Source organism: Astatotilapia calliptera, chromosome 10 (assembly GCF_964374335.1).
Source record: "Astatotilapia calliptera chromosome 10, fAstCal68.1, whole genome shotgun sequence".
Classification (NCBI taxonomy): domain Eukaryota; kingdom Metazoa; phylum Chordata; class Actinopteri; order Cichliformes; family Cichlidae; genus Astatotilapia; species Astatotilapia calliptera.
The window spans coordinates 6,576,476-6,604,022 of record NC_137431.1 but is presented as its reverse complement, the minus strand read 5'-3'; the positions used below and the strand labels follow the sequence as shown (position 1 = coordinate 6,604,022).

At 38.7% G+C, this 27,547-nt stretch overlaps 1 protein-coding gene across 1 annotated transcript; it reads left to right on the top strand.

The window, feature by feature from the left end:
• Positions 1-1,956: 1,956 nt before the first annotated feature.
• On the top strand, positions 1,957-26,786 carry vps11 (VPS11 core subunit of CORVET and HOPS complexes). The gene is made up of 16 exons (XM_080307428.1): positions 1,957-2,181; positions 4,782-4,926; positions 5,013-5,148; positions 5,233-5,396; positions 8,498-8,745; positions 8,947-9,148; positions 9,276-9,427; positions 9,684-9,870; positions 10,025-10,168; positions 11,410-11,607; positions 11,711-11,872; positions 17,925-18,058; positions 21,076-21,278; positions 21,415-21,586; positions 25,856-26,078; positions 26,249-26,786. Exons 1-16 carry the CDS (start codon positions 2,003-2,005, stop codon positions 26,411-26,413), a joined length of 2,814 nt encoding a protein of 937 aa, XP_080163554.1. The 5' UTR covers positions 1,957-2,002; the 3' UTR covers positions 26,414-26,786.
• Positions 26,787-27,547: the final 761 nt, after the last annotated feature.

The window sequence follows — 27,547 nt, the reverse complement described above, 5'->3', positions numbered from 1 at the left end:
TCATTCAAAGGCTTTATGGCTTTTCCTATAATACCTGGTGGGCCGTTCTCTAGTCAAAATGCCCAGGCTGATTTTTTTGTCCCAGTCAAGTCCTGACCGCTGCTATATGAACAAATACACACATTTTTCTCTGCAGGGCCCTATTTCAGGAAGCCGGTTTAGTGCAAACTTTGAGTAAGTATACCCTGAGTTAACGAAAACTCTGGGTTTTCGGTTTCACAAAGCGAGTTTAGATTAATTCTGAGTGAGTTACTATGACGACACACTCCGTGAAGCTAACCTGCCCCCTAGCAGGTTTACTTCAACTAACCCTGACGTTCTCTGCCTCTTTGTCGGAAACCTGACTGTAGGAAGTGTCAGACATGGCGTGCCCCTTCCTTGAAGAGCCAGTAGATGTTGAAGCCCAAATTCTCCGCAGAGCTCTCCGCCGGGAGAGAGTGATTAGAGCGCGTTTGGACATTTTATCATTTCCTGATGATTTCCTGTGTGAACGTTACCGTTTTTCAGCACAATCTATAATTTATTTGAATAACATCCTCAGGCCTAATATTGCTCATGTGACACATCGCGGACATTCTCTCAGTTCTGTACATATTATTTGTATTGCACTTCGGTTTTTTGCAAACGAGAGCTTTCTGTATAATATTGGTGACGCTGAGCACGTTTCCAAGGCTACCGTCTGTCGGGCAGTCAGGAATGTTACAGTTGCACTGAAACGTCTCCTGTACTCGTTTGTGGTGTTCCCTGGTCATAGACCCACACGATTTATCAAAGAGGGATGCCACAAAATTGCAGGTATCAGGATGAACAAAACTTAATTTATGATGTGGTGATATTTGAACTACTACTTAAATTTTACATTTATTCTCACGGTTCCCAGGCGTGATTGGCTGTATAGATGGCACTCACATTCCAATCATTGCTCCTTCAGTAAATGAAGGAGACTATGTGAACAGGAAGTCTTTCCACAGCATTAATGTACAGGTACATAGTTCCCTGTAGCATTTCAAACTAACAAATTATTTCACTATAGTAATGGATGCTAATTTGTGTTCTCTGCACTGTGAAGATCATATGTGATGCTGCCAACATTATCACAAATGTGGAAGCCAACTGCTCAGCCTCTGTGAGTGGTGGTGGTGGAGGACCCCCACCTGTTTTTCGGGCCTCCGCTTTTTTTTCTGTTGGCTATAACGGGTCACATTTGAGCATACAGAGTAAGCAAATATGTACTTGTAATGTGCTCAGATAATTTCAATAAGTGCTTACAGAAAGAAAATTAATGTAGCCTCTAACTGCAATCGATTTACATCGGACAAACAGACCAAGCACTATGGCTCATAATACAATTACACCACCTGTTTGGACTATATTTTTATATTTCATTTTTACTTGCTGCCAGGAACGTTTGGGGCCTGTTGGGTTGCACCTGCGCTCACATCACGTCACAAAATAAAATGTATGAAATAAAAAATAAAATATAATAAAATAACGTGTTAAATGGGTGGAAATCCCTAGATCAATGTTTAAATTAACACTCACGCATTGACTCTGTCGGCTATGTTTTGCCATGCATGCTCCCTTTCTTTTGCAGCTGAGTCTGTGTTACTTTTTTTCCGCGGAATTTGCATGTTATCGGCATATGCTGCCATCAGAATTTCGGCCTCAAGCGCTGTAAAATACATTGACCGCGCCTTCTTTCCCTCCGTCTCCATGGTGACTCGCTTAATCTGTGCTCCACTAATCAGGGCTTTATGTATCCTCGTGCGCGCGCTTAACTTGGGGTTAAAGCAACTCCGCGTTGACTGAACTACTTGTTATCAGCCTTTCTGAAACCGAATATTCCGAGTTGGACAGTTCGGGGTTACTCAACCCTGAGTATCGTTTTTCACTCTGAGTTTTCTAAACCGGCTTCCTGAAATAGGGCCCAGAGGTCTGCCTCATGCCTGCTATAGCCAGGAAATGGAGAACCAGCGATTTGGTCATGTGACTCACGTGTCACATGACAACACCCCAGTCTGCAAATACTAACAAAATGGCAGCGTTCTTACAGTGGAGGAAATTTGTCTTCTTTGATAAGGATACGGTGAAGGACCCAGATGACAATGGGAAAAACTTTCTTCTCCCAAAAGGGATCTCGGCTTCTGACTCCGGTCGGGGTCATATCGTTCTCGGAGATATCCTTAAAAGGCAACAGTTAGCTACATTAGCTGATGTGATGCTAGCTTGCTGATAACTGACGCTAAATAACCCAGAATTCGTGACAGTAAAATTTTAATTCAGGTAATGTAGAGCATATCTTCGAGATAAGTAACTATTGTCTTTGCAGGTTATTGAAGCAGTAGGTTGTAGGCGGCGACAGAGCTAGGCTGGCTTCGTTTTCTGCGCCATATCAATCTACATGCAAATGTATACGTTATCGTTGGAGTTGAGGCTCGACTGCTTGTCTGAGACTGCACGAACCCTCGTGGACTTCTTTCCGTCTAAAGCTACATTTTACGTATTTCCCACTTAATCTTTAGCTTTACTGGGAACTTGTAGTTAGTCATCGTGTTTATTCCAGCAAGAAAAAGTAAGGGAAAAGCCGCGTAAAGTTCGTAAAAAATAGTGTACAACAGAAAGGGTTGACATGCACACCAGCACGTTAGATGCTAATCGAGCTTATTATAACCGCCTTGCACGGGTTTCCGATGGAGACCCACAGGGCTTTAGAAAATGATTAATACTGGCCTAGTATCCGCCTATATCCATTGTATCTACATAAATAATATATTTTTTAATATGCACCTTTTAAGACACACCTTGGAATGAAAATGTGTTTTAAGACTATCTTTTAAGATGAATAGATGTTAAATAAATGTTGGGAATGTGGTGCGGGAGACAGCTCCAAAGATTAGGGGCCACTCAACTGAGATGTTCAGAAAATCATGAAACTGCAAGACTGTGGAAAAAGTTCAATTAAGAAGCAGAATCTTAAAATTGATTCACTATTTTACATGATGCCAGTTGAATGACAGGAGTACACATGGTCTCTGAAAGTGTTTCTGGTAATGACATGATCACCAACATTTTGGAAGGTTTAAGGCAATAGAGGTGTCTGTGGTCAGCCAGAGAGGATGGATTTACTGTAACCAGAGCATAAACAAGAGCTGTAAGGGATGGGCTTAGCCAACTACATAAATGTAAATCTCCAGACGGTCTGATATAATTTTAACCTGGGAGGGAGGAAAGATTAGAGAATTTCAGCTAGGGCAGTGCGATATGACCAAAATCTCATATCCCGATATAAGACATCTATCATCCTGATAACGATATAAACCACAAAAATGTAACATTTTCTGTAATTCTGTGAATCTCGGGCAGCTCGACTTGCGTGAAGTGTTTCCAGCTGGGCGTTGTTTACCTGGAGGCGAGTTTTTTAACCTTTGTATGAAACTATACATTTTTAGACATAAGTTGTAACGGCCGCCATTTTTTGTGTAAGTATTTATTACACAGCCTGCTGCTGGGAAAAGCCTATTCTAACGTTTGAGTATAAGGTTTATTTTTTAGCACCTGACGGCTCTTTTTTTTGCTTCTCATCCGTAAATACTCTGCATAGTCTTTCAAGTGATTCAGTTTATTTTGAAAAGTCTCAACAGGATCTTGAGCTTTATTGTGAAAGGTTTATGTGGAAAATAAACAAGCGGACACGCGATGGTTATACCGTCATTGTTGCTAACAATGCATAAAAACAGGCGCTTTTCCGTCCATAGTGTGGTTATATTAAATATAAGAGAAAGAGTGAACTTTAAGAAATTAATATAGCCACTACAGTGACCATCAAAACGATGACAAAATATAGCCGTAAACAGTTTATTTTGCCACGCCTGGAAACAAACCATAGCGTAAAATGAAACGATAGACGTTTTTATATTGTCATCCGATATATATCGTTATATCGAACAGCCCTAATTTCAGTACACATAGAGATTTTTGGTTTCTACTAGAAGAACATCTGTTTTAGTGAGAGAAAAAGTTGAGACAGCGGAACTCAATTGAATGGCCATGAAACTATGTCATTTCTATGTCATTGGCATAGAAATGAAATTGAGTAAAAATCTGACCAAAACATAAATAATAAAATGGTGATCTAAGAAAGACCCACGTGGAAAAAAACCACTGACAACTGGAGCAGCACAAGTATAGTTAAAATCATAAATGATCTTAAGTTTCTGTGGCTGAAAACGAGACTGCAATTGTTTAAACAGGTTAAACATTGTCTAGTAAGGTGATAGTAAGTTTTTCTTTTGAAAGAAAAGGTAGTTAAGGTGAAAGGGTCTGCACCAGGTTCCTCAAGTGTTGGAATTATCACAATTGTTTTAAGAGCGGAACAGTTAAATTAGACATGAGTGAATAACGTCAGGAGAGGGGATAAACAGGACTTCCACTTGAGTTGAAGTGGGTTAAGATGACAGGCAGAAGGCCTAGATTTATTAATAAATTCAGGTATTTCCTCATCAGTCACAAGTATGAAACTACAAAGGAAAGGAGTATGACACTTTCACAATATAATATAACTTGTGAAATTACTTGGAACCAGGTCTTGATGAATAATATTAAAATAAAATATACTGTGCATATAGTATGTAAGCATATACATTTATGTAAGTATATTGAAAAGAGAAAAGGATGGGGTATTTTTTTTAATTAATTTTGCAGCAATTTTATAAACAGCTTTTTTGTATTTTAGAAATTGTTTTGTAAATATATTTATCCTTAACCTTTGTAGTGTTACATATGGAAGGTAAGATCTGGCTTTTGATGCGCTCCTTGCAGCTGATGTCTTTTCAGGCCTACAAGTTGCGAGTTACACATCTCTACCAGCTTAAGCAACACAGCATCCTTGTGTCAGTGGGTCAGGATGAACATGGAATAAACCCTGTAGTAAGTCTGATGTTTCCCAGAGAAGTCTCATTTTCAAAACACACATACAGAAACCACTGCTAAACTGAATAATTCTTATTTCTTAGGTAAAGGTCTGGAACCTGGACAAGAGGGACAGTGGAAATCCTCTCTGCACTAGGATATTTCCTGCAATTCCAGGCAACAAACCAACTGAAGTTTCTTGCCTCAGTGTGCACGAAAACCTGAACTTTATGGCAATTGGTAAGACTCGAAGAAAGGTTCTTTTGGTCTACTGACCCAGTCGTCATTCTGAAAGGTTATAGCAGATTCTGTGTTTCCTGGCAGGCTTCACGGATGGCAGTGTGGTTTTGACCAAAGGTGACATCACCAGAGATCGTCACAGTAAAACTCTGACTCTGCATGAGGGAGCTAGCCCTGTCACTGGCCTCGCCTTCCGCCAAGTAGCAAAAGTTACCCATCTGTTTGTTGCCACCCTGGAGAAAGTCTACGTAAGTCACCATGTGCTATACAGAAATGAGGACCATCCTGTGCAATATCTTTGAAATGTCAATTAATGGAAGTGACCTAACAGTCGCTACATTCCTTCAAAGTTGAACACTTTGGCATTTGCTATTCAGGGATCTAGACTAACTTTTAGCCACGGTTACTTAACAAAAGTTAAGTCGCACCCAAATTTTTCAACTGCACCGCTTAACACTGCAGTTTTACATGTTCACTTTTTTGTGGGGAAAATTGCTGTCCATATAGACAATATTCATTTGTAAATGATTAACTAACAATCTTGTCAGCACAACGTTCTTTATTTGGAGCACAGTTCTACAAGAAAGATAAGTTACTGAAAAAGTGCTTGTGCTTAAAGTGCCAAAAAAGTATTAGTACTAGTATTGTAGACAATGTTAAACTTAATCATCATCTCTGCCTCCTCTGATGAGCTGTTTGCTGATTCGATTCAATTTTGCCTCAGACATACAGAAATATTATAATTCTGATCATCTATCAGTACTGACACTGTGAGACTTCATCAGAGGTGTGAGCATCACAGCAGATGCTTTTGTGTCAAAATAATTGAGGATAAAACAGAAAAACATGAAGCAGAGTTTCCTGGCCTGGCTTTTTATATTATATAACCTTAAAAATATTCTGCAATTTTGCATAATTTTAAAAGTGTAGTTTCTTTAGTATTGAACAGCAGAAATTAGGCTCTCTTGTCCGAGGCTCATTTGAGTTATTAAAAACAAACAAAACAAACAAACAAACAAACAAAAAAAAAAATATATATATATATATAGCGGCCAACAGCGCTGTAAACAACGGTATGAATAATGCCGTTTTGCTTCGTGGTGGAAGCAAAATAGCAGAAGTTAGAGCGAATTAATGAAGACATTTTTCAAATGTGAAGCGTAGTTTGGATCTTCTTTTGCTGCTTGTTCAGTGAATTTTGGTTGGAGAGAGACAAAACCTGCAGCTCAGAATCTAGCGCAAAAAAGACATAAACACAAAGGGCGAACCCACCGACGCATCAGAATCAGTGAGCTCTTGGCTTTCAGCCCCAATGGCGTGTCCCTGTATGGGCCGTCGGGTGAGAAAGCCGAGTAAGAGAAAGCTGATGCGCCGGGTCCGTGCTCTGTGTTTACGTCTTTGTGTGGAATCCGTTTACCTGTTCTCATTTGCTGTTTGGTGGTTGTTGAAATAGTTTTGTGATCTTTAACCTCAGATTCTGGCATTTCTGGCAAAATACATTTATATTTAAAAGTTGATTCAGGATTTAATGAATCGATATCGCTTTATTCAAGCTACTCACCTCCCTCTATACACCTGCACTTTCAAACGTACACATGAAGGACTACAGAAATATCTGGACCACGGCCAATCAGAGAGGTCCCACCCTTGACTATCTCTGATTGGTTTAGACCACGATAGGGGCATAATGTGTGTATGTTGTTGACCACACGGAGACTTGAACAGCTGTTGGTCGCACCGGTGTGACCTAGGATGCTTTTTTCAGTCGTACCATTGAAAAAATTTGGTCGCATTTGAAACCACATTGGTCGCACTCTAGAGCCCTGCTTTTATGTAAGATTTAAAAGTGAAGGTTTACATTTACTAATATCAAAAAAGTACAGGACCCACAGTAAAAAACAAACAAAAAAAACCACACAGTCTGCTGAGCAAATTCTCCTCGCCATCCAGAGGTCCAGATTAAAGGATTGGGCCTTTGCAATTTGTGTTCTGAAACTGTGGACGAACTACCCCTTCAGATCAGGAACTCTCCCACATCAGCTGCTTTCAAAACCCATTTGAAAACTAATTTTTATTCTCTGCTTTCAAATCAGAATGAGTTCAGACGACTTTTTTTTGTGTTGTTTTTTTACTCGTGCTTTCTCATTTTATCTTATACTGTTATTTTGTTCTGTGATTTATGCTGTTAGAATATATTACATGTACAGCAGCGGTCCCTGACCCCCAGGCCAGTCATTTGTGAGAGTTGAGGCTCGGGTGTGAAATTTATGGTTTTCAGGGATTTTATTGTTTTTTGGGTTTTTTTTTAATAGTTTTTATCGTTAACTCGGTGTCCCTGGGATTTTCCTGTGTGTTATGAATAAATCTTTTTTTTTTTTTTTTTGGGGGGGGGGGTGTACTGGTTTTATTTTGTTGCATTTATCCACGAGACCTTAAAGGCCAGTCCGTGAAAATATTGTCGGACATAAACCGGTCCGTGGCGCAAAAAAGGTTGGTACAGCAATTTGGTCACCAGCTGTTGTTTTTAAATGTCCTGCAGAAATGACTAAAGGTTAATCTTTCACTTTTGTGCCAAAGATTAAATATGTTTTTGTGATACTATGCAATATCTATAGCACTTAGCCATCTTAAGAAGTTGATTCAATTCACCTGGATATATAATGGAGAAAAGAGGAGGTAGAAGAAAAATTTCACCCAAGTGATGTCTTCAGAGTTATTAAAAGAACAATCAAAATCAGCACTACTGCATAGCTTTCAGCCACAATATCAGTTTCATGATCATTAATATATCAGTTGTCATGACCTTAAGTCATGAATACTATTTGCATATAGTTGGGGGATCACGGTATTGTAAGATGGTGAAAGATGTACCTAGTCCCCCTCAGTGATTCAGAGATTGTTGTTTGTTGGCCATTAATTAATTTCTCGGATTATTGAGCGTGTATCAAGACACATACCCATCTATTATTGAGTGCTAGATTGTGCAGAGTCTGTATTGTCTTTTCAATGGTTTACTGATGCGGCTTTGTTCCCACTGGGGATTTAATTGGTCAGTGATCTTAATGTTCTGTCATTACAAAGGCTGACAATCATCATGTGGAGCCAAAAAGAACACATGCAGTAAACGTGGTGTTGATGTTGTCTAAATGTTTTTATTGTTCATAAGAGTTGAGATTATTTGAAGTATTGGACATTTAAGTGATATTAAACAAAGGTGTGCTCATTTCGGTTTTATATTGGATTACCTTGTTTATCCTGTAGGTTTTAAAGAGAATGTTCTCATAGTTTGAAGGTGAGCATACAGTCTTTCAGTCTTTTGAAGTACTCTTTGTCATCTTTATTTGTTTAGTGTTACACCCTGTCCATCAAGGAGTATCCAAAAGTGGAGCTGGATACACACGGCTGTGCACTGCGCTGCTCATCCCTAGCAGATCCATCCCAGGATTCTCAGTTCATTGTAGCTGGTGAAGAATGTGTGTACCTGTATCAGCCTGATGAACGAGGGCCCTGTTTTGCTTTTGATGGACACAAGCTATTGGCCCACTGGCACCGTGGATATCTGTTTTTACTCATAAGGGATGTAAAGTCACCCAACAAGTAAGAACAGGACTGAAAGAATGAGGTGACAGTAATATTCACGGAGTATTTCATCTGAAAGAAGAGAATATTGAATTTTAATATTCCGTTATTCAAAGCCATCTTTAAATCACAAATCTTAATTCAATAATCCATATTCATCAGGTGACTTACAAAAATACATGTCCTATGAGACAATGATTCTATTCATTTTTAATTCAGGACATGCTTCAGTAGTGGAGAGAGCTCGCCATCAGACAAACAGCTGCTAACTATCTATGACCTGGACAACAAATTCATTGCCTACAGTGCCTCTTTTGATGATGTCATTGATGTGGTAGCAGAGTGGGGTTCCTTCTACATTCTGACTAGAGATGGAAAAATGTTTGTTCTCCAGGAGAAAGACACACAGACCAAACTGGAGGTCAGTTCAGTCTCTGTAACTGCTGATTGAGGAGTTGTTTAAAAGCAGTGATGAACAGTGAATTGAATCATCTATAAATCTAGTTATTCAGGTAGAATAACTTTTACCTGAATGTTTGTCTTTAAAGATGCTGTTTAAGAAGAATCTGTTTGTGATGGCCATAAACCTGGCTAAGAGTCAGCACCTGGACAGTGATGGAGTATCAGATATCTTCAGACAATATGGTGATCACCTGTACCTTAAGGGGGACCACGACGGTGCCATTCAGCAGTATATTCGGTAATTGCATTTGCCAGGACTGGAACTTGCTGGATGAGAATGAGTTTTGCCATTATTCAAAGGCTCAATTTATTGAAAAGAGTGCAAAGATAGCAAGTGCTGAAATTGAGAAATTTCATTATTGAATGATGATATTATTATTATTTCTTAATTTTCAAGTGTTTTAATCACTGAACATATTTAGTGATATATACATTACAGATCAAATGAGCCATTAATAAAATCCCTCTTAAAAATACATTGTTTTCTCACACAGCACCATTGGGAAGCTGGAGCCATCATATGTCATCAGGAAATTTCTAGATGCACAGAGGATCCACAATCTGACAGCCTATCTGCAAGCCCTGCACAGGCAGTCACTGGCCAATGCAGATCACACTACACTGCTGCTCAACTGTTATACCAAGCTCAAGGACAGTTCCAAGCTGGAAGAGTTCATTAAGGTGACTGACTGGTGAACGTGAGCACTGATGTGTTGGGCTTTTGATGATTAAGACTGCTATTTAATTCGGACTGTCATTAAAACCCAGATTGGCAAGAGTCAATAATGGTTGGTATATCATAAATGTGTTGTCTTCCCACACTGTATTTAAACAGAGCAGTGAAAATGAAGTACACTTTGATGTTGAAATCGCCATCAAGGTTCTCCGGCAGGCTGGCTACCACAGCCACGCTGTCTTCTTGGCTGAGAAACATATGCACCACGAGTGGTACCTAAAGATCCAGCTGGAGGACTTGAAGGTACAAATGTTCAAACCTTTCTTTAGAGATAGATGTTCATCACTTCTCTGGGCTACTAGGAATTGTCCTCTTCTTTTTTTTTTTCTTAACCTTAAAAAGCCATCCAATGCATTACTAACGTTTCCTTTGGCAAACATTGCAACTTGTAAACATTTTTTTATTAGCAACTAAGAGTCTTTCAGTTCTTGTCTGAAAGATTTTGGTCTGTTTTTCGTTCAAAGTTTTCTGTTTCTATGACGTTCCTAGACTGTCTGGACTTGCATTCACTGTTTTTGTGCTCTTAGAATTGAGATGGTCTTCAGGTAAGGCATATCTTGGATTTGGGTTACGATCACTGTGATATTTGCATTCAGAATTCTTCCATTCCACTACAGGACTTCTTTGCAAAATGGATCTACTGACGCTAAATTTTTGTTATGAGTGGGTCCCACAAATTGGTTTGTTATGTTCATAGCCATAGTATTATATTCTCTAAGCAGTGCTAGACAACTGCTTAGAGCAGCTCATGGCTGATTATTATTGATATAAGGTGGTGATTAGTCAAAATAATTTTTAAAGCTAATTAAGACCTTTTAACATTGTAAAAGTTATTTGTGAACTTGTGCACAGTCCTGTCCTTTTTACCCCTCCACTGTAAAAGGTGAATCAGAATCAGAGAGACTTTATTTATCTGAAAGGGGGAATTAAGATAAGGGCAATTAATGAGGGGTAGTGTCCTCACCCAACCTTGGGCAGGCAGTGTGGACACCCGAAGGAGGCAACGTAGTATTATCAAATTCATTTCATAGGTGCGTCTACTATTAAAAGCTCAAACAAGTTGGAATTTTAGTAACTTTAGTGTCTGTAAGGTCAGATGTCAAGTTTTCTGAAAATCTTGTGAATGCAATTACTCAAGAAGAAAGTCAGCTAGAATTTTGGAATTTATACCACATCAAAAATAAAATAGTATTTAACATATTAACTCTCTTTCTAATGGAGAGTGGATATTTGGCAGAGAGTGGCAGCTTGATAGTTTAGTGGTAAGACTACACGTTTTTGGAGCGGGAGTTGCAAGTTCGATTCCCACCCAGTATTCAGTAAGGCTAGACCCCTCTTGCTAACCTAAAAAAAGCCCTGGAATGGTGCGGCTACGTCTGCAGCCTGTCCGCAGTACGAACACAAGAACATTTCACTACACATTGTACTCTATGATACCGTATGTGACAAATAATAAAAAGCTTGTTGTTATTATTTTCCCACAGAATTATCAAGAAGGGCTGCGCTACATTGGGCGTCTGCCTTTTGAACAAGCTGAAAGCAACATGAAGCGTTATGGCAAGACACTGATGCACCATGTCCCTGAAGGTACCACGCTCCTCCTGAAGGGCTTATGCACTAATTACCAACCCAGTGGAGACGCTGCTGAAAAAGACAGCCTGGACAGGAGTGTGGTCAATAAGGTCTCTGAGCAATACTGTTATTCTCCTAGATAATCATTAATTTTGATCATAAATTTGAAGTGTTTATCAGAAATATTCTCCTCCACTACTGTTTGTATTTTAGGCAAACTCTGAGGAATTCATCCCGATTTTTGCCAATAACCCTCGGGAGCTCAAAGCCTTCCTGGAGCACATGATTGAGGTGGACCCCCGTTCTCCCCAGGGTGTGTATGACACACTACTGGAACTACGGTTGCAAGACTGGGCACATGAACAAGATCCTGAGGTCAGTGCATAACATTTAGACAGTTATACAAGCTGCCATGAAGATTTTAAAAATCGAGTGTAATTGTCATTTCAGGAAATTGTTTTTCATTTACTTGTTTATTTATTTTAAACAAGGAAAGAATCCTTATAATAAACTTTTTTTTATATGGATAAAAGCATTTCAATAAATATTTAGACAAAACAAACCTATATGGAATATTATAAAAACTTGTGGATTGGCGAAATGATTGAAAATGTGATCCATTCTTAAAAATGTACCAAAAGAAACGGAAACCGATTCTCATGAATGGAAATATAGAGGGTTTGTAGCAAGACGCAAAGGACTGGTTATGCTCACAGTTCTTGTATAGTGCTTTTCTACTCTGCCTGAGGACTCAAAGTGCTTTATACAATCTTATTCACACCAGCACATTTTTCTATTCTGAAGTGCTTTCTATCTAACAATTGATGCATTGGTGAAGGGAGTATCTGCCATCAAACAAGAAGACAGCCGCATGTAACTACGACGGTGTTTGCTAGTTCACCTTACATGCATTAATGTAATAACGTGATTAGCCTACTCAACGTAAATCACACACAAACAACATTAAGCTACTCACGCAGAGAAGAACGGCTGCTGCTGCCATCATCATCCGTCATCATTTCTGCTACACTGGCAGGGCTAGGGGCCAGGACTCTACTCTTCGGGTTTTTGGGGGATTTTGCTAACTCCGGGTCTGATAACGGGCAACCCACCCACAGTAGATGTGCTCGGTGTGAGGTCTCGCAGCAAGCTATCAAATCCGGTGCATTTCTCGGCTTTTAACAAAATGCTATGCATCGCCAGGTGTTTCATCAGATTCGAGGAGTTACCTCTGCACAGTATCAGCTTAAAGCACTTGTTGCAGGCTGCTGAGTTTGCATCTTTTGCTGTGAAGTACAGCCAGACTTTTGACCGCTTCGCCTTGGGCATTTTTAATCTGTAGCTCTGCTCTAAAAGAACGTACGTATCTGGGCCCGCCTACTATCCTCGGAAAGGTAAAATGATTGGCTAGAATCCAAAGTGTATGACATGTCAGGGGAAAAAAAAAGCACTGAAATAAAGCACCAAAATGTGCGCTGCTTTTCGGTCTGGTTACTACCGTTTATGTCAGAACCGGTGCTATAATGGCACCGGATACCGGTACCCATCCCTATCAATGACAAAACAATTAGTTGTCTGGCCATCAACCCACCAACCTCCCTCTCACCAGCCACCTCTTCCATCTTATCCAGGGAAACATGAAGTGTTCCCATACCAGTCAAGCGTTGTAATCTCTACAGGCTGTCCTGGGTGTCCTCCGGGGGTCTCCTCCTGGTAGGATATAGTAGTTATACAGTGGTCCCTTGCTATTCACCTTTTGCAGCCTCGCTTTTTCGCTGATTTTTTTTTTTTTTTTTGTGTGCAATTTTGCATGCTTTTTTAATTTTATTTTAAACAGCACATTGTGTTCTGTGTCCTGATTGGCTGTAGACCAGGGGTCACCAACTTTTTTGAAAGTGAGAGCTACTTCTTGGGTACTGATTAATGTGAAGGGCTACCAGTTTGACACACACTTCTGAAATAACAAATTTCCTCAATTTATCTTTAATTATATGTTATCATTAATAATTAATTATATTCATCTATGTAAAGACACTGATTATGTTAATTATTTTTCACCATAATTATAAAGAATGCAAGTAGGAAACAAGGTAGGAAACGGATAAATATCAATATGCAACACTTTATTTCTATAAATCTCTGCAAGTATTTACATTTTGAAGTGATCACTTCTACAACATTTTTACTTACCACTAACACATTTTAACAAATTATGCACTGTTACATAGGGCTGCTCAATTAATCGAATTTTAATCACGATTACGATCTGGGCTTTCAACGATCATTAAAAATGACTGAGCCGATTATTAGCCCCTCCCTCATTTAGCCGCGACACCTTAAAGGCCGGTCCGTGAAAATATTGTCGGGCATAAACCGGTCCGTGGCGCAAAAAAGGTTGGAGACCGCTGATTAAGAGGACCCGAGGGAAGCTCGGAAAGCTAAGCAGAAGTTATTTGGAGAGTGACTGCCGTTGGTTGAAAAGAGAGTTAAAAAAAAAAAAAAACTTCAGTGGTGTTGCACACTATTTTATATTATTTTTTTAAAGTCATTGTTAACCCTTTAAAGCCGGTCAGAGCAGTAAGCTCCGTTTTGCGTAACTATTGTTAAATCCCTGTAGAACCTGAACCGTGTAAGCTAGCGCAATAATTTGTTTTGCATATGAAACCGGAGGAGTTGTACTCACATCTTATGCCATCAGCTTGTCCTCGGTCACGGTTTCGTTCCACATATAGCTTTGCAAAAATTGCATAAAAAGCGCTTGCAGGAACAAAAACATAATATTCCAGAAACACGCTTTGCCGTTCCTATCAGCTGTTCGTAACACTTCCCACAGTGAAATGATGCACATGCTGTTTTCTTTGCAAATTTGCATCATAGGATTGTTTTTTGTTTTTCCTGCAGTATATAAAAATTGCTGTATCTCCAAAATAAAACTATGAAGACACTCAAAATAAATTTCCTGTGGTGGGAAACTATTTTTTGCAACTTTATTGTATTTAAAGTTTTGAGGGATAAACCTCTTAAATTTCTCCAAGTAGAAATATATGTAAACAAAACAAAAGCGATTTTCAATTTTTTTTTGTAGTTTATTGCACTTTTTTGCAATTTATGTAATTACTATGGACTTAATGCATACATATTATTAAAATATGGGCTATAACAGTTGTATTGATGTATAGCAACTTGAAATGCTCCCACAAATGGCACTACAGCATGTAAAAAAATAATATAAGCTCTGGTGGACTTGGTTCTATAGTAGGTCTTAAAGGGTTAAGTAATTATCGTCAAATAATCGTGATCTCAATTTCAGTGAAAATAATCGTGATTATCATTTTTGCCATAATCGAGCAGCCCTACTGTTACATACATTATTTCTGTATGTATGTAACATACAAAAATCAACTTTCACATTTTACAGAACTTTTCACCAAATTTGCAGCATTTTAAAACAAATTATCATATGTTACACTTAACAAACACATTTGTTTTTCAATAATTAAATTCAACTTTGACATGACACTGTAATGTTGCCACTGAGAACATCTAGTATGGCTTTCTTTGTCTGTTAGTGGGAAACCTGGCATTGCATGCTGTTCACCAGTGTGTTGTAATCTGGGGTATAACTTGACACTGCAACTCTGAGTGACTCTTGCAGATGTGCATCAGATAGGCGTGTTCTGTGTTTGTTCTTTCATTTCATTTATTTATTTCACACTTGGTACAACAGTTTCCACAGTTAGTTCTTTCAGACAAACCAACCACACTTTCTATCGGTAAAGCACTGCAACCATGTGTGAAAAGGAGCAGGAAGAAGAAAATATTCTTATTAAACCATGCCCCCTATCTACAATCCAATTTATATTGCAAGTGGGCACCAAAAATCAAGGAACAAAGTAACATTTATCTCCGGTCCTAACGCAAACCAAACAACAAATTTACAATCAGAATATACCACTCCACATAGTAACAAGGAGAAAAGATGAGTAAATAGAATAAAATGAGGCAAAAAATAAAGTTCTGACATGAACTTGATGAAGTTCATGTCAGAAAAGGCTGATTCACAAAGATAGGTTGAACCAAACAGGCTGGCAACTTTTGTAGCTGCTGTGCATACACCACTGTACTTTTCTGTGTCAACAAGGCACCAAAAGTTTGGTGTACCCTCATAGGCTTTGAGGTGGAGGTCATTTTGCAATGTTACAATTTCGATTTCCACCTGTCCAGCATCCAAGCTGAACACTGAACTTAGTTTCTCAGCAATGCATGTTGTGTCCACATTCATGAAAGGATTGGAAATGAATGACACGCATGGCTCAAGCTGATCAAGGTCACAAAACCTATTCTCAAACTCTTGACCAAGTCGGTTTATGACTTGTGTACTTTTCTGCAACTTTGTCAAAAGTCTCAGATGCAGAAGCATTGTCTTTCAGCACCATCTGCACAAAGGGAAAGTGCAGCATCTTTTTTCTCTGTAAATTCACAGAGAAGATGCTCATCGGGGCTTTAAATCCATTTAAAGCACTTATCATGTCAGCAACAGTCTTACCTTTACCTTGCAGCTCACAGTTCAAATGGTTCAGTTTCCCAGTAATGTCCGTTAAAAACGCAAGGTCAAGTGTCCACTCAGTGTCCTCCAGCAGAGATGTGTCTTCCCCTTTGGATTGCATGAACTCTTTGATTTCACCCAAAAGTGACAAAAAATGAAGCAAAATCCATCCTCTGCTGAGCCATCGGATTTCCGTTTGTAGTAGCAAGTCACCATATTCAGCTGACAGCTCCTCCAATAGCACCTTGAATGTTCTGTGCTGTTTAGCTCTGGAGCGGATGCTGTTTATGATCTTCACAACGGGAGTCATGACGTGCTCGAAGCCGATCACCTTTGTGCATAACGCCTGCTGGTGAATGATGCAGTGGTAATGCATGAAGTTTGGGAACTCTGTGTCACCTTTACAGTGAGTGATGAATCCTGCATGTCGGCCGATCATAGCAGGAGCTCCGTCGGTAGTCATTGATACCAGCTTTTCCAGCGGTACCTTTTTCTTCGCAAAAAACTCCGTCACCGCGTTATAGATGGCAACTCCCCTCGTAGTTGTCTTTAACGGCAGTAATGTCAGAAGTTCTTCTTTTGTGGAGAAACCATCAAATACCACCCGATAAAGACCATCAGCCGTGCTCTACTGCTGCTGTCCACAGACTCGTCCCACTAGATGCTAAACCACCTGCACTTTGCCAGATCCTGATCCAACTGATCGGCCAAGTTCCCGGACATAGCCGACACTCTTCTAACAATTGTTAGAAGAGCGTTGGGCGACTCCTGTGGGTGTGCCTTTGGTTTCATTCTATAATACTGGACTTATTTTTCTACAAATGGTTGAACTTTGGGAGTGTTTAAACAAGATAGAAAAGCGAAAATTTTCTTCCCTGTTTGAGAAAAGTGTACAAAGTGTGTAGTGAGGGGTTTTACAGAATTAATAAATCTATAATTATAAAAAATACACTTGGCTACTCTGCGGATTTCACTTATCGCAGGTTTTTTTAGAACGTAAATCCCGCAATAAATGAGGGACCACTGTACTCTCATTTCCACTGCTTGTATGCACAATCTCATTCTAATGGTGTTAACAAAAAGATCAGGCCTAGACTAACAGATTCATGGTGCTTCTCAAAAACGATGCTCCATCTTCATCTGGTCGTACATGGCAGCATAACAGTTAGGATACATCATTTTACCAGAATTGTGCATCAATAAAAATTATTAACAATTAGATTAAATTATTAGTAAATCTCGTAACAACAACGACAATCAGTCATCTAGTCAACTAGTTACACACTTCTCTAGTTTATACATCACTATTAAATTTAATAACTCTTAAATTTAATAACTCTTGAATTGAATTCAAATGAAGTGTTCAAGGCTATGTTCTCTGCATAGATTCAGTCAAATGCTGCGAAACGGATGGGTTAGCACTTCATGATGCAAAAGGATAATGACCTAAAGCGTTATACAAAAGCTACCCAAGTGTTTGGTCACCTGATCTCAATCCAACAAAGCATTTTTTTTTAGTTACTGAGGAAAAAACTAAAGGCAGCAACTGAACGGTTAACTGCAAAACACTTGAATCAATTTTATACATATTACATTAAAAATAATGTTATTTTGTTCAGAAAATGAGTAAGTGACTAAAACACTTTTAACTCATAAACATTTCACGCAAAACTTTTGTTAAACCACTTGAATTAAAGCAGATAATCTGCAGATCTGAATGTTTGATTTAAAGTTCATTATAGTAGTGTTTAACAAAAACAAACATATTACATTTCAGTGCTTCGAGGCAACTGCTGTGTGCATTTGACGTTATTCTAATAAAGCTCAATATTTATTGAATATGTAATATTCTGCTTCTCATTCTGTTTTTCTTTTTGGCAGAGAAAGAAGGTCCTGCAGGGGGAAGCTGTGTTGCTACTGAGGAGTGACAACACTGTGTTTGACAAGGCCCTTGTCCTGTGCCAGATGCACAACTTCAAAGAAGGCATCCTCTACCTGTATGAGAAAGGCAAACTGTAAGTGAGCAAACAGTCTGAATACTTATCAAGCACCACCTCACAACATCTCATTATTCACTGTTTTAGTGTGATAGGTAAAACCGAATGAAAGCTGTAAGATGTGTCAGTATCAGCAGAAGCCAGTTTAGTTCAGTAAATAAAGTCATTGTGTCACTGTTTGTGGTTGAATATTAATGATGCGAATGCACTCATTATGAGTTAATTTATGTTTTAAACATAACCCTAACATATTATTGAATCTAACACAGTAGTAATATGTAATAATTATCATTTCTAAATCTGGGTCTGGATTCAGATATAGTGTAGGTATAGTGCATGATGCAATCTTTTCACCAGAGCCACCTAACTGAGGGGAATTTTAGTCATGAATCACTTAAAAAGACACTCAGCTTTCATCAATATATCTCGTCTAATGAGGTGTAACAAAACATTGGATCATTGTTACACATCACTGAAGGATGTTTTATCAATAAAGGATGCTTTATTAAACATCCTCAGCTTATGTGTACGTCAGCAAAAGATGCTTATAGGTCACTCCTGTTACCTACCTATGCTAATACCAAGCCCTGGAATGGCGTGGCTACGTCTGCAGCCTGTCCACAGCTCGGACACAAACACTTCACTACATGTTGTACTGTGTATGATTGTGTATGTGACAAATAATGGTTTGTTTGTTGGTGATCCTGCCTGTGTAAAATTACTGCTTTTTTTATAAAACTGATGTAATTTACTTGTTCCAGTCTCTTGTGAAAACATGATAATTCCTTTCAAGCTTTTAAGTCCAACCCCATACTTGGATCTTCTCTTTGGGGTGATGGTTTGGATAATTATCTGTAAGAAACTGAAACTCATTCCATCAAATTGATAAATGGTCTGACTTGTGAGTTACAGCTGTACCAGCATGGCTGCATACCAGACAGTTAGAGCAATTAGCTGATTTAACTTGACTTTTTCCTTTGTGTAATGTCCTTCTAGATAAAGTTTTAAAAGTTTTAAAAAGTGCCCCAGCATGCATCAAATCATAGCTAGGATGTCCTACACAATGTGGTAAGGATTGTTTGTTGTACTGACTTGCACTGTGTTTCCAGATGACATTGTGATCTGTCATGAGAGGAATGAGTCATCTCTCATTCCTTTTTATTTTTCTAGAAAAAATTGAAGTCCCTCATTTAATGCGGGACTTATGTTCCCTAAAATAACCTGCGATCGGTGAAATCCGCAAAGTAGTCAACTTTATTTTTTACAATTATTACAGGTCTTTTAAGGCTGTAGAACCCTCACTACACACTTTATACACTTTTCTCCGACAAGCATGAACATTTTCACGCTTTTCTCTCTTGTTTAAACACTCTCAAAGTTCAAACCTTCGTAGAAAAAGAAGTCCAGTATTATAGAATGAAAACAAAGGCACCTGCAGGTGCCTTTCACGGTGCAAAACGTTTCGTCGACATTGTTGTGTTTGTTGGGGAGAAAACTTACAAACATACAGTACAGCACTTCATAGTCACACTGCCAGCGATCAAAGATTTCTGTAAGTTTGACAAGCCGAACACATTCTGTACTGTGCAGGAGATACAGCATGGAGGAGATCGATTGACAATGGTCTACAGCCGAGCAAGATGCAGAACACGATGCACTGAAAAGAAAAAAAAAAATTGCACACACAAAAAAATCAGCGAAAGTTGAACAGCGTTATAGCATGGGACCACTGTATTTGCAGTGATTAACCTTAAGTCAATATTTGGCAAGAGTACTTTTGTTCTTTACAACACAGCCTGAGCTGTCTTAGGCAGACTTGTCACTTCTTTAAGTAGCCTTCAGGAATAGTTCTCGAGGCCTCTTGAAAAATTGTCTGTACATACCGATGATGATTTGAACCAAAAAAAGAAAACCACAAAGGAATTCATCATAAAAAATGTCCTAGAAATATATAAGACTCGCTGGCACTGGTTTTGAGTCCAGCTCTTGTGCAGTTTGGCATACTTCAGCCTTTCCATTTCCCTTCCTTAAAAATGACTTCCTGGTGATGGTGAGGAGGATGGCTCTAAACAGAAGCCCTGTTGATTTCGCAATCAATTGTTTTTGCCCAAATTATGGTTATTGATGATTCTGTTTTGACACATATGAAGCTACAGACACCAACAACCACTGTGAAACAATATAGCATCCATAACTGCACCAAAGAGTAAAACAGTAAAATATGGATTATTAAATATTAGGTCTCTCTCTTCTCTGTTAGTACATGACTTAATAATTGATCAACAAATCGATTTATTCTACCTTACAGAAACCTGGTTACAGCAGGAGTTGGCTTAAATGAATCAACACCCCCAAGCCATTCTAACTATCAGGGGACTGGGAACAATCCTCCCCTCCAGCTTATTAATAAACCAAAGACCCAGACAGTTTTAATTAATTTGAAAGCCTGATGCTTAATCTTGTCAACCCCCCCAAAAAACAGTTTTATTTGCTATCTGTCATCTACTTAGCCTTTACTCAGTTTCTATCTAATTTCTCAGACTTATCTGATTTAGTGCTCGGCTCAGATCAAATAATTATTGTGGGTGATTTTAACATCCATGCAGATACTAAAAATCACAGCCTTAATGTAGCTTTTAATCTTTTATTAAACTGAATTGGGTTCTCTCATAATGTTAAAAATAAAAACAAAAAACAAACACACAGCACTTTAATCAGACTCTAGATCTGAATATTTAACAGTATTCCCCAAAAACCCTTGTTTGTCTGATCATTTCCTAATAACATTAAAATTTACAATAATGGATTACTCAGCAGCGGAGAGTACTTTTCATTACAATACATGTCTTTCTGAAAGTGCTGTGTTGCTTATATAAACTCACACTTTAAAGCAGAAATGGTGTCTCACTCATTTGTAAGCTGTTCGTGTAGCCTAGAAAAATAGTTTGTTGCTCTATTTAAAACGGGGAAAAAAAGCCCTGCGTAAAGCTAGAACATCTTACTATTTATCACTAACTGGAGACATTTGTATGCAGGTACCAGCAGATTATGCACTACCACATGCAGAATGAGGAGTATGGAAAAGTAGTGGAGGCCTGCAAAAGTTATGGGGACCAAGAGTGTTGCCTTTGGGAGCAGGCGCTGGGATACTTTGCCAGAAAGGAAGAAGACTGCAAAACTTATATCAGTGAGGTCCTACATCACATTGATCAAAACAACCTGATGCCTCCATTACTTGGTAAGTACATTTTTATCTTCATGCATTGGTTGTTTAGAGTGTGATCCACACGTTACAGTATAGGTTCAGGTAAAGATCATGTCAGTTGAATGTAATTTTAAAGGTGTCATATTTTTTTTTTCTTTTGTTGCTGTAGTGGTGCAAACATTAGCCCACAACTCGACAGCCACTCTCTCCGTCATCAAAGACTACCTCATCAACAAATTGCTTAGAGAGAACCAACAGATTGAGGATGATGAACGGAAAATCCGACAGTATCGCGATGAAACGGCTCACCTTCGCTCAGAAATCCAGGAGCTCAAAACAAGGTTGGTCACATAAAGGATGGGATTTTCTGTAAACGTAACTCTTTCATAGCTAATACATCAAGTCCATGCCTATGAGTATTTGGAAAGTAACAATTATTTTTAACCCTGCTAAGAGGGTTTATGTGATTTGCTTGCTGTGTATTTGTCCGACTCTATTTCAGCTTAGGGGGAGCTACACAGTGGGGCTGCCACAAACGATTATTTTGATAGTCGACTAGTCGCCGATTATTTTTGCGATTAGTCGACTAATCAGATCATGCATCCATTGGACGTAAAACGTACAGCTTATTGCACCAGCATGCGTCTGCTCTTATATAACTATCATTAGCTTACAGCTTTAAGTGTTTAAGGTATGTGCTAACTAAAAATAAAGACAAGATGATAGTTTATTAAATTTTAATGAAATTTGCAGATTGTTTCGGTGAAGTTTAATAAACTCCTTGCTATCTAAAATATAACAGGACACCGGAGTATATTCTCCAGCATCTCACACTTCTGATAATCAGTTGTTTGCTTGACGTTTATTCAGCTGTGTAAAAACTATAACTTTCATCTCAGCCAAACCGATTTTGCTCAGGAACAAATAAAATACTAAAAAAAAGCCAAACAATAACATTTTTAAGTTATCAAAGTGACTTATATATGTTTAACCTGAGTAGCGAAAGACGGTGGTGGGTTTGAAAACGATTTGCCGGGAGTCCGCTGTTCTCATGGGCTCTAGTGAGCCTTGCCCCTGGCTAGCTATTGAGCTAGTGGGTAACAGACGTCTCCGAAAACGTCGGAGCGCTTTTGAAAATATGTGGTGTCTTGATAAACTGAGCAGATATTTGAGGTTTACACAGTTACATTCTCGCCTGAAAATATGTTAAATGTTTATTTTGTGACCCAGAAAAAATAATAAGAGTAATATTAAAACTAACTAGCTGCCGCCATTGTTTGAAACTGAGCTGGGCTGCGCTATGAATTCTGGGACACAGCTTCTTCTTCGGGGTACAACGGCAGCTGGCATCCTTGTACATGCAGTGCTGCAATCTTCTGTTTCAGTCCGTTATTACACTCTTAAATCCTACCTAATCCGACGTGTTGACTATTAAATCAGTCGTCGACGATTTTGATAGTCGACGTAATCGTGACTAGTCGACTAATCGTGGCAGCCCTACTACACAGTCTCAGACTGCTCTTTGTTCATGATGTGTTCAGCTGATACTGGGAAGAAAAGTGTCCGTAAATATCAAAAACTTCATCAGATAGGAATTTTGCAGATCTCACATTCAGGTCATTTTCTGGGACATTTCCAAACAACTTGCAGTAGATACATTTCTCAGATATTTGTTCCATTCTGACTGCTTCCACTGTGAACTTTACTAAATTGTGTAAAAATCCAACTGTAGCTCTGACAAACTGACCTGATGTTCGTGTAATGGTGAGGAGAGTCGTGTCTGCTGCTATAAGGTCCTAAGCATCTGAGGGAGAATACTGAGAGAGAACAACCTGAACTGCAGTGTCATGGTTGCCAAGCCAATCTGTGTCTATGTGCATAAAGATTAATTTCGCATCACTCTAGCGACAATCCGCAGAGTGAATGGTAAATGGTAAATGGACTGGTTCTTATATAGCGCTTTTCTACTGAGCACTCAAAGCGCTTTACACAACTTGTGCATTCACAAGCACATTTTCTAAGTGCTTTCTAACTAACATTCACTGCACGTACCAGTGACACTGCACGTACCAGGTACAAGATATTGTCGACAAGACATGGAAAGAAGTGTGGGCTTACCTGGACAGCGACCCTCGTTGTAAAGTCACGAACCAGGCTTCCATTTTTAAGATTTAGGCCAGCTCACTTGGTCCAGTCAATCTTGAGTTGTGGTTCCTCACCCCGCGAACAGCTCAGTGTTTAATTGATGAGACATAAAATAATAATAATTTCCAAATAAACAAGAGGAGGGAAGCAGAACCCCAGAGATGCTTGAGTGGCCTCTTCTTTCAAAACTCTGCGTCTCACAGCCTTGCCCTGATTGAGGACAGTTTAATACACCTGGAGGCTCTCAAACCCATTTCCTTCACATCCTAGTGGCTAAATCCTTGAATAGGCATATAATTTCATTCCGGCTGTAAGTTTATTGACCATATTTTGACCTGGCACAAAAAGGTATGGCAGCTGAGAGCAGCTGCAATAACATGCCAAATCCCACCGTTACACCTGCTTTATTTTCAGTACTTGTATGCTTTCAAGTGAGTGAAATCTGAAATCCTTGTAAATTGCCAAATTCTTTGGACTTCCTGCTGACTTGCTGCTTGTTTGTGGTTCTTTCTGCTGTTTTGACTTCATTTCAAAAACAAGAGGAATATTTGGATCATTCCATTTATTTACCTTGAAATGTGCTTGAGTTGCTTTCACTGTGTTCACCACAGCTGATGGTGGTGTATGATGAAGTGTTACTGGCTTTCCATCTCTTATGTGTCTGCTAGTTCATTTTAGTTTCATATATAAATTTGTTGTTTATAAGTGTAAACAGAGGTTTTCATATTGAGGTAAATTGTTTGAATATTGTTGAAGAAGTCTTTTATTGTTGACTTTGACAGTAAAACTTGTTTTCTGAACTTGGTCACATCCTATTTTCTAGGTGTTTTGGTGATGCAAAACTCTCCCCTTAAGGATTTATTGATTTTTGTGTCACACTCTTTGTCTTTCTCCTACTCTGCTCCTTCTCTGTAGCTTGTGTAAAAAGTGTTTACCCCCTTTTTGATTTTACTTTGTTTTTGCGTATTTGTCACACTTACATGTTTCTGAGTGAGTACAAAGATAACCTGAGTAAATACAAAATACAGTTTTGAAATGATGATTTAATTAATTAAATCACTACCAAATGTGAAATCATTAATTGTCTGTAACCACATTTTTGGAAAGATGAGTTCAGTTTCACTAGACACACCCTGGTCTGATTAGTGAAACACCTATTAAATTAAAAGAAAATCACTTAAATGACAAAGTAAAAGTTCACAGAAGAAATAAGTTTTGACATCAGTCTGGAAGGGGTTACAAAGCCATTTGTAAGGCTTTTGGGATTGGAAAACAGACATGGCAAAAATGGCAGAAACCCCCTCCTTGGAACAAAGACTCATCTTACACAATGATCTCAAAGATTTTGCAGAAAATACTCTGTTGACCGACAAGAGAAAAGTTGAACTATTTGGAAAGTTTCTGCCCTATTACATCTGGTATGAAACTAACACAGCATTTCACAAAAAGAACATCATACCTACAAACAAACATGGTGGTGGTATGCAGCTGCTTTGTTGCTTCAGGATGACTTGTTGTAGTTAATAGAACCTTGAATTTTGCTCTCTATTCTAAAATTCTGAAGGAGTATTTGGCCATCAGTTTGTGGCCTGAAGCTCAGGTGGAGTTAGGTTATGCAACAAAGATAACACAACAACAAGTCCACCTCATAATTCCTGAGGAATAAAAGGTGGTTATTGTAGTAGCCTAGTCAAAGTTTGGACAGATTATGTGTGAAAGCCCTCCAATGTGGCTGAACAAAAATGGTTCTCGAAAGAAGAGTGGGGCAAAATTCCTCCATAGCAATTTGCCTGTTATTACTGTTGCTTGTTCCAGCTCCAACTGTCAAGGGTAGCACAGCCACTTATTATTTTTAGGGGGCAGTTACTTTTCTATATGGCCAGATAGGTTTGGATAGCTTTTTTACCCTGATAAATGAAATAATAATTTAAAATTGCATGTTGTATTTGTTTGGGTTGTCTTTAATAAAATTAGTTTGAAACATGTAAATCTGACAAATATTCAAAAGATAAGAAATCAGTACCCAGGCACCTACTTTTTCACAGCACAGTATATCAACACCTCTGTGGACAACTTAAAAATTCCTTTAAATAGTTACTATGCGCAGATTGAGTACTTGTAATGAACTTCTGATGTCACGATACAAGCACAATTTTGTATCTGAGAACTAATTTTCCCATTGAGATTATGAAAGTAACTGAAACTGTTAATGCGGTATTTTTGGTGAACCCCTTAAATTAAACTCAAAAGTCTGGACTCCAGTCACATCTCGATCATGTTTCTTTCTATTGTAAGATGTATGAATCTTATTGTAGTGTACATCAGCAAAATAACAAAGAATATTGTCACCATCTATTTACTTATGCACCCAACTTATCTCTTACTGCTCATGTCAGTAGAGTGCTGTAGAGTTATAGAAACTGCCAAGTATGACCATAAATCTTAAACTTAATATTTCCACACAGTGCCAAGATATTCCAGAAGACAAAGTGTAACATGTGCAACAGCCCACTGGACCTGCCATCTGTTCACTTCCTGTGCTGCCACTCCTTCCACCAACACTGCTTTGAAAGCTATGCTGAGAGCGAGGCGGAGTGCCCAACTTGCACTCCAGAAAACCGAAAAGTCATGGACATGCTGCGTGCCCAGGACCAAAAACGCGATTTGCACGATCACTTCAACAGACAGGTAACAATAAGTCGTACACCAAAAGACAAAGAACGTGTTCATGTTGAATATGTGCGTGGTCTGCTTTAATATTGTCTAATAACCTGCTTTTGTTATTTAAAAAGCTTATTTGAAAACTACAGGAATATTGGAAAATACAAGTTTTCTTTTGTCTTTGCTCTGGTTTACAGTTACGCAGCTCTAACGATGGATTCTCTGTGGTAGCTGACTATTTTGGCCGAGGAGTCTTCAACAAATTGACCCTAGTTACTGACCCACCTGGCAGCAAATCTGTAGGGAATCTGGAAGTCAACCTGCAGAGGGACCTTCTCATCCACACCAAAAGAAACAGCTAGAAATCTTGTATTTACAATCTCAATTTTACCTGAGAGGCTACATCTTATTCAGGTTCAGGACAAGATGCTGCATGTGTTGCCCCCTTTATTTATCAGAAATTAAAGCCACCTGCTTTTAGTAATTTTGATGGTCCTTTTTACATAATTGTTTCAGTTTGGGCCAATGACTGGAAACTGCCTACATTTGTGTTTTAAAATGGTCATACTGTGATTTGAATAGTCACGTGTTGGAGGCTTTAGCTAATGCGTGTATGTGTATGTACTGTCTTGCACATAGCAATCAAAAACAAGTCAGCCATTGATCTTTATTGAAATTACGCCTGGCACTATAACCTGAGCATTACATTTGAAAATAAAGTCGTCATTAAGTGTTTCAGTGCTTCCTGACATATTTTGTGTTGTGTGCTCTGTAACCTTTAAACTGTCAACATTGCTCTTTGACATTACTGTTTATGGCATTCTGAGTATGTAGATGTATGTTGTTCGCTTTGAAGTGTTCATCGTTTGGACTTGGCACGCAGCTTTTGTACACAAGCACCTTATAAACCACTAATTCTATTTCCTACATCAGGTAGTAATTTGCAACTGACTTCCATGCATGCATGCGGATTTCTATAGGGTATATATTAAAATCACACATGAAGACATTAAAACAGCCATTGTGAGAGCAAACAACATAAAGTTTATTAAAAAATTGACAAAAATGTCCTCACTTTTGTCAATAAAACAGTTTATTCCATGGAGGCACGTGGCGTGCTCACGCTTTACCTGGAAATTGCGTCATTCCGGATACGCCCACTATGTTGACGTGTAGCAATGGGATCGAGATTTGGGTTCAGGATTTCGCGTGGACCAATCACTAAGCAGTGCGTGGAACACGGTGGGCAGGCTCTAGCCTTACATTGGGACCAGTCGTCAAGACGGTGGAAAGTAATTACCGGAAGCTTAGAGGTGTCTCCTTCATAACAAGAGCACATAACTAGTTCAGCTCCTTTAATCAATAACACCAACTTTATACGACCCCCCCTGCGAAATTAGAAAATGTCAATGATAACAATTTTAATATATAAATATAAATGTGTTCTTTATTTCCAATTCAATCAACTGTAGGGAAAAACTAATAACTTGCGCTCG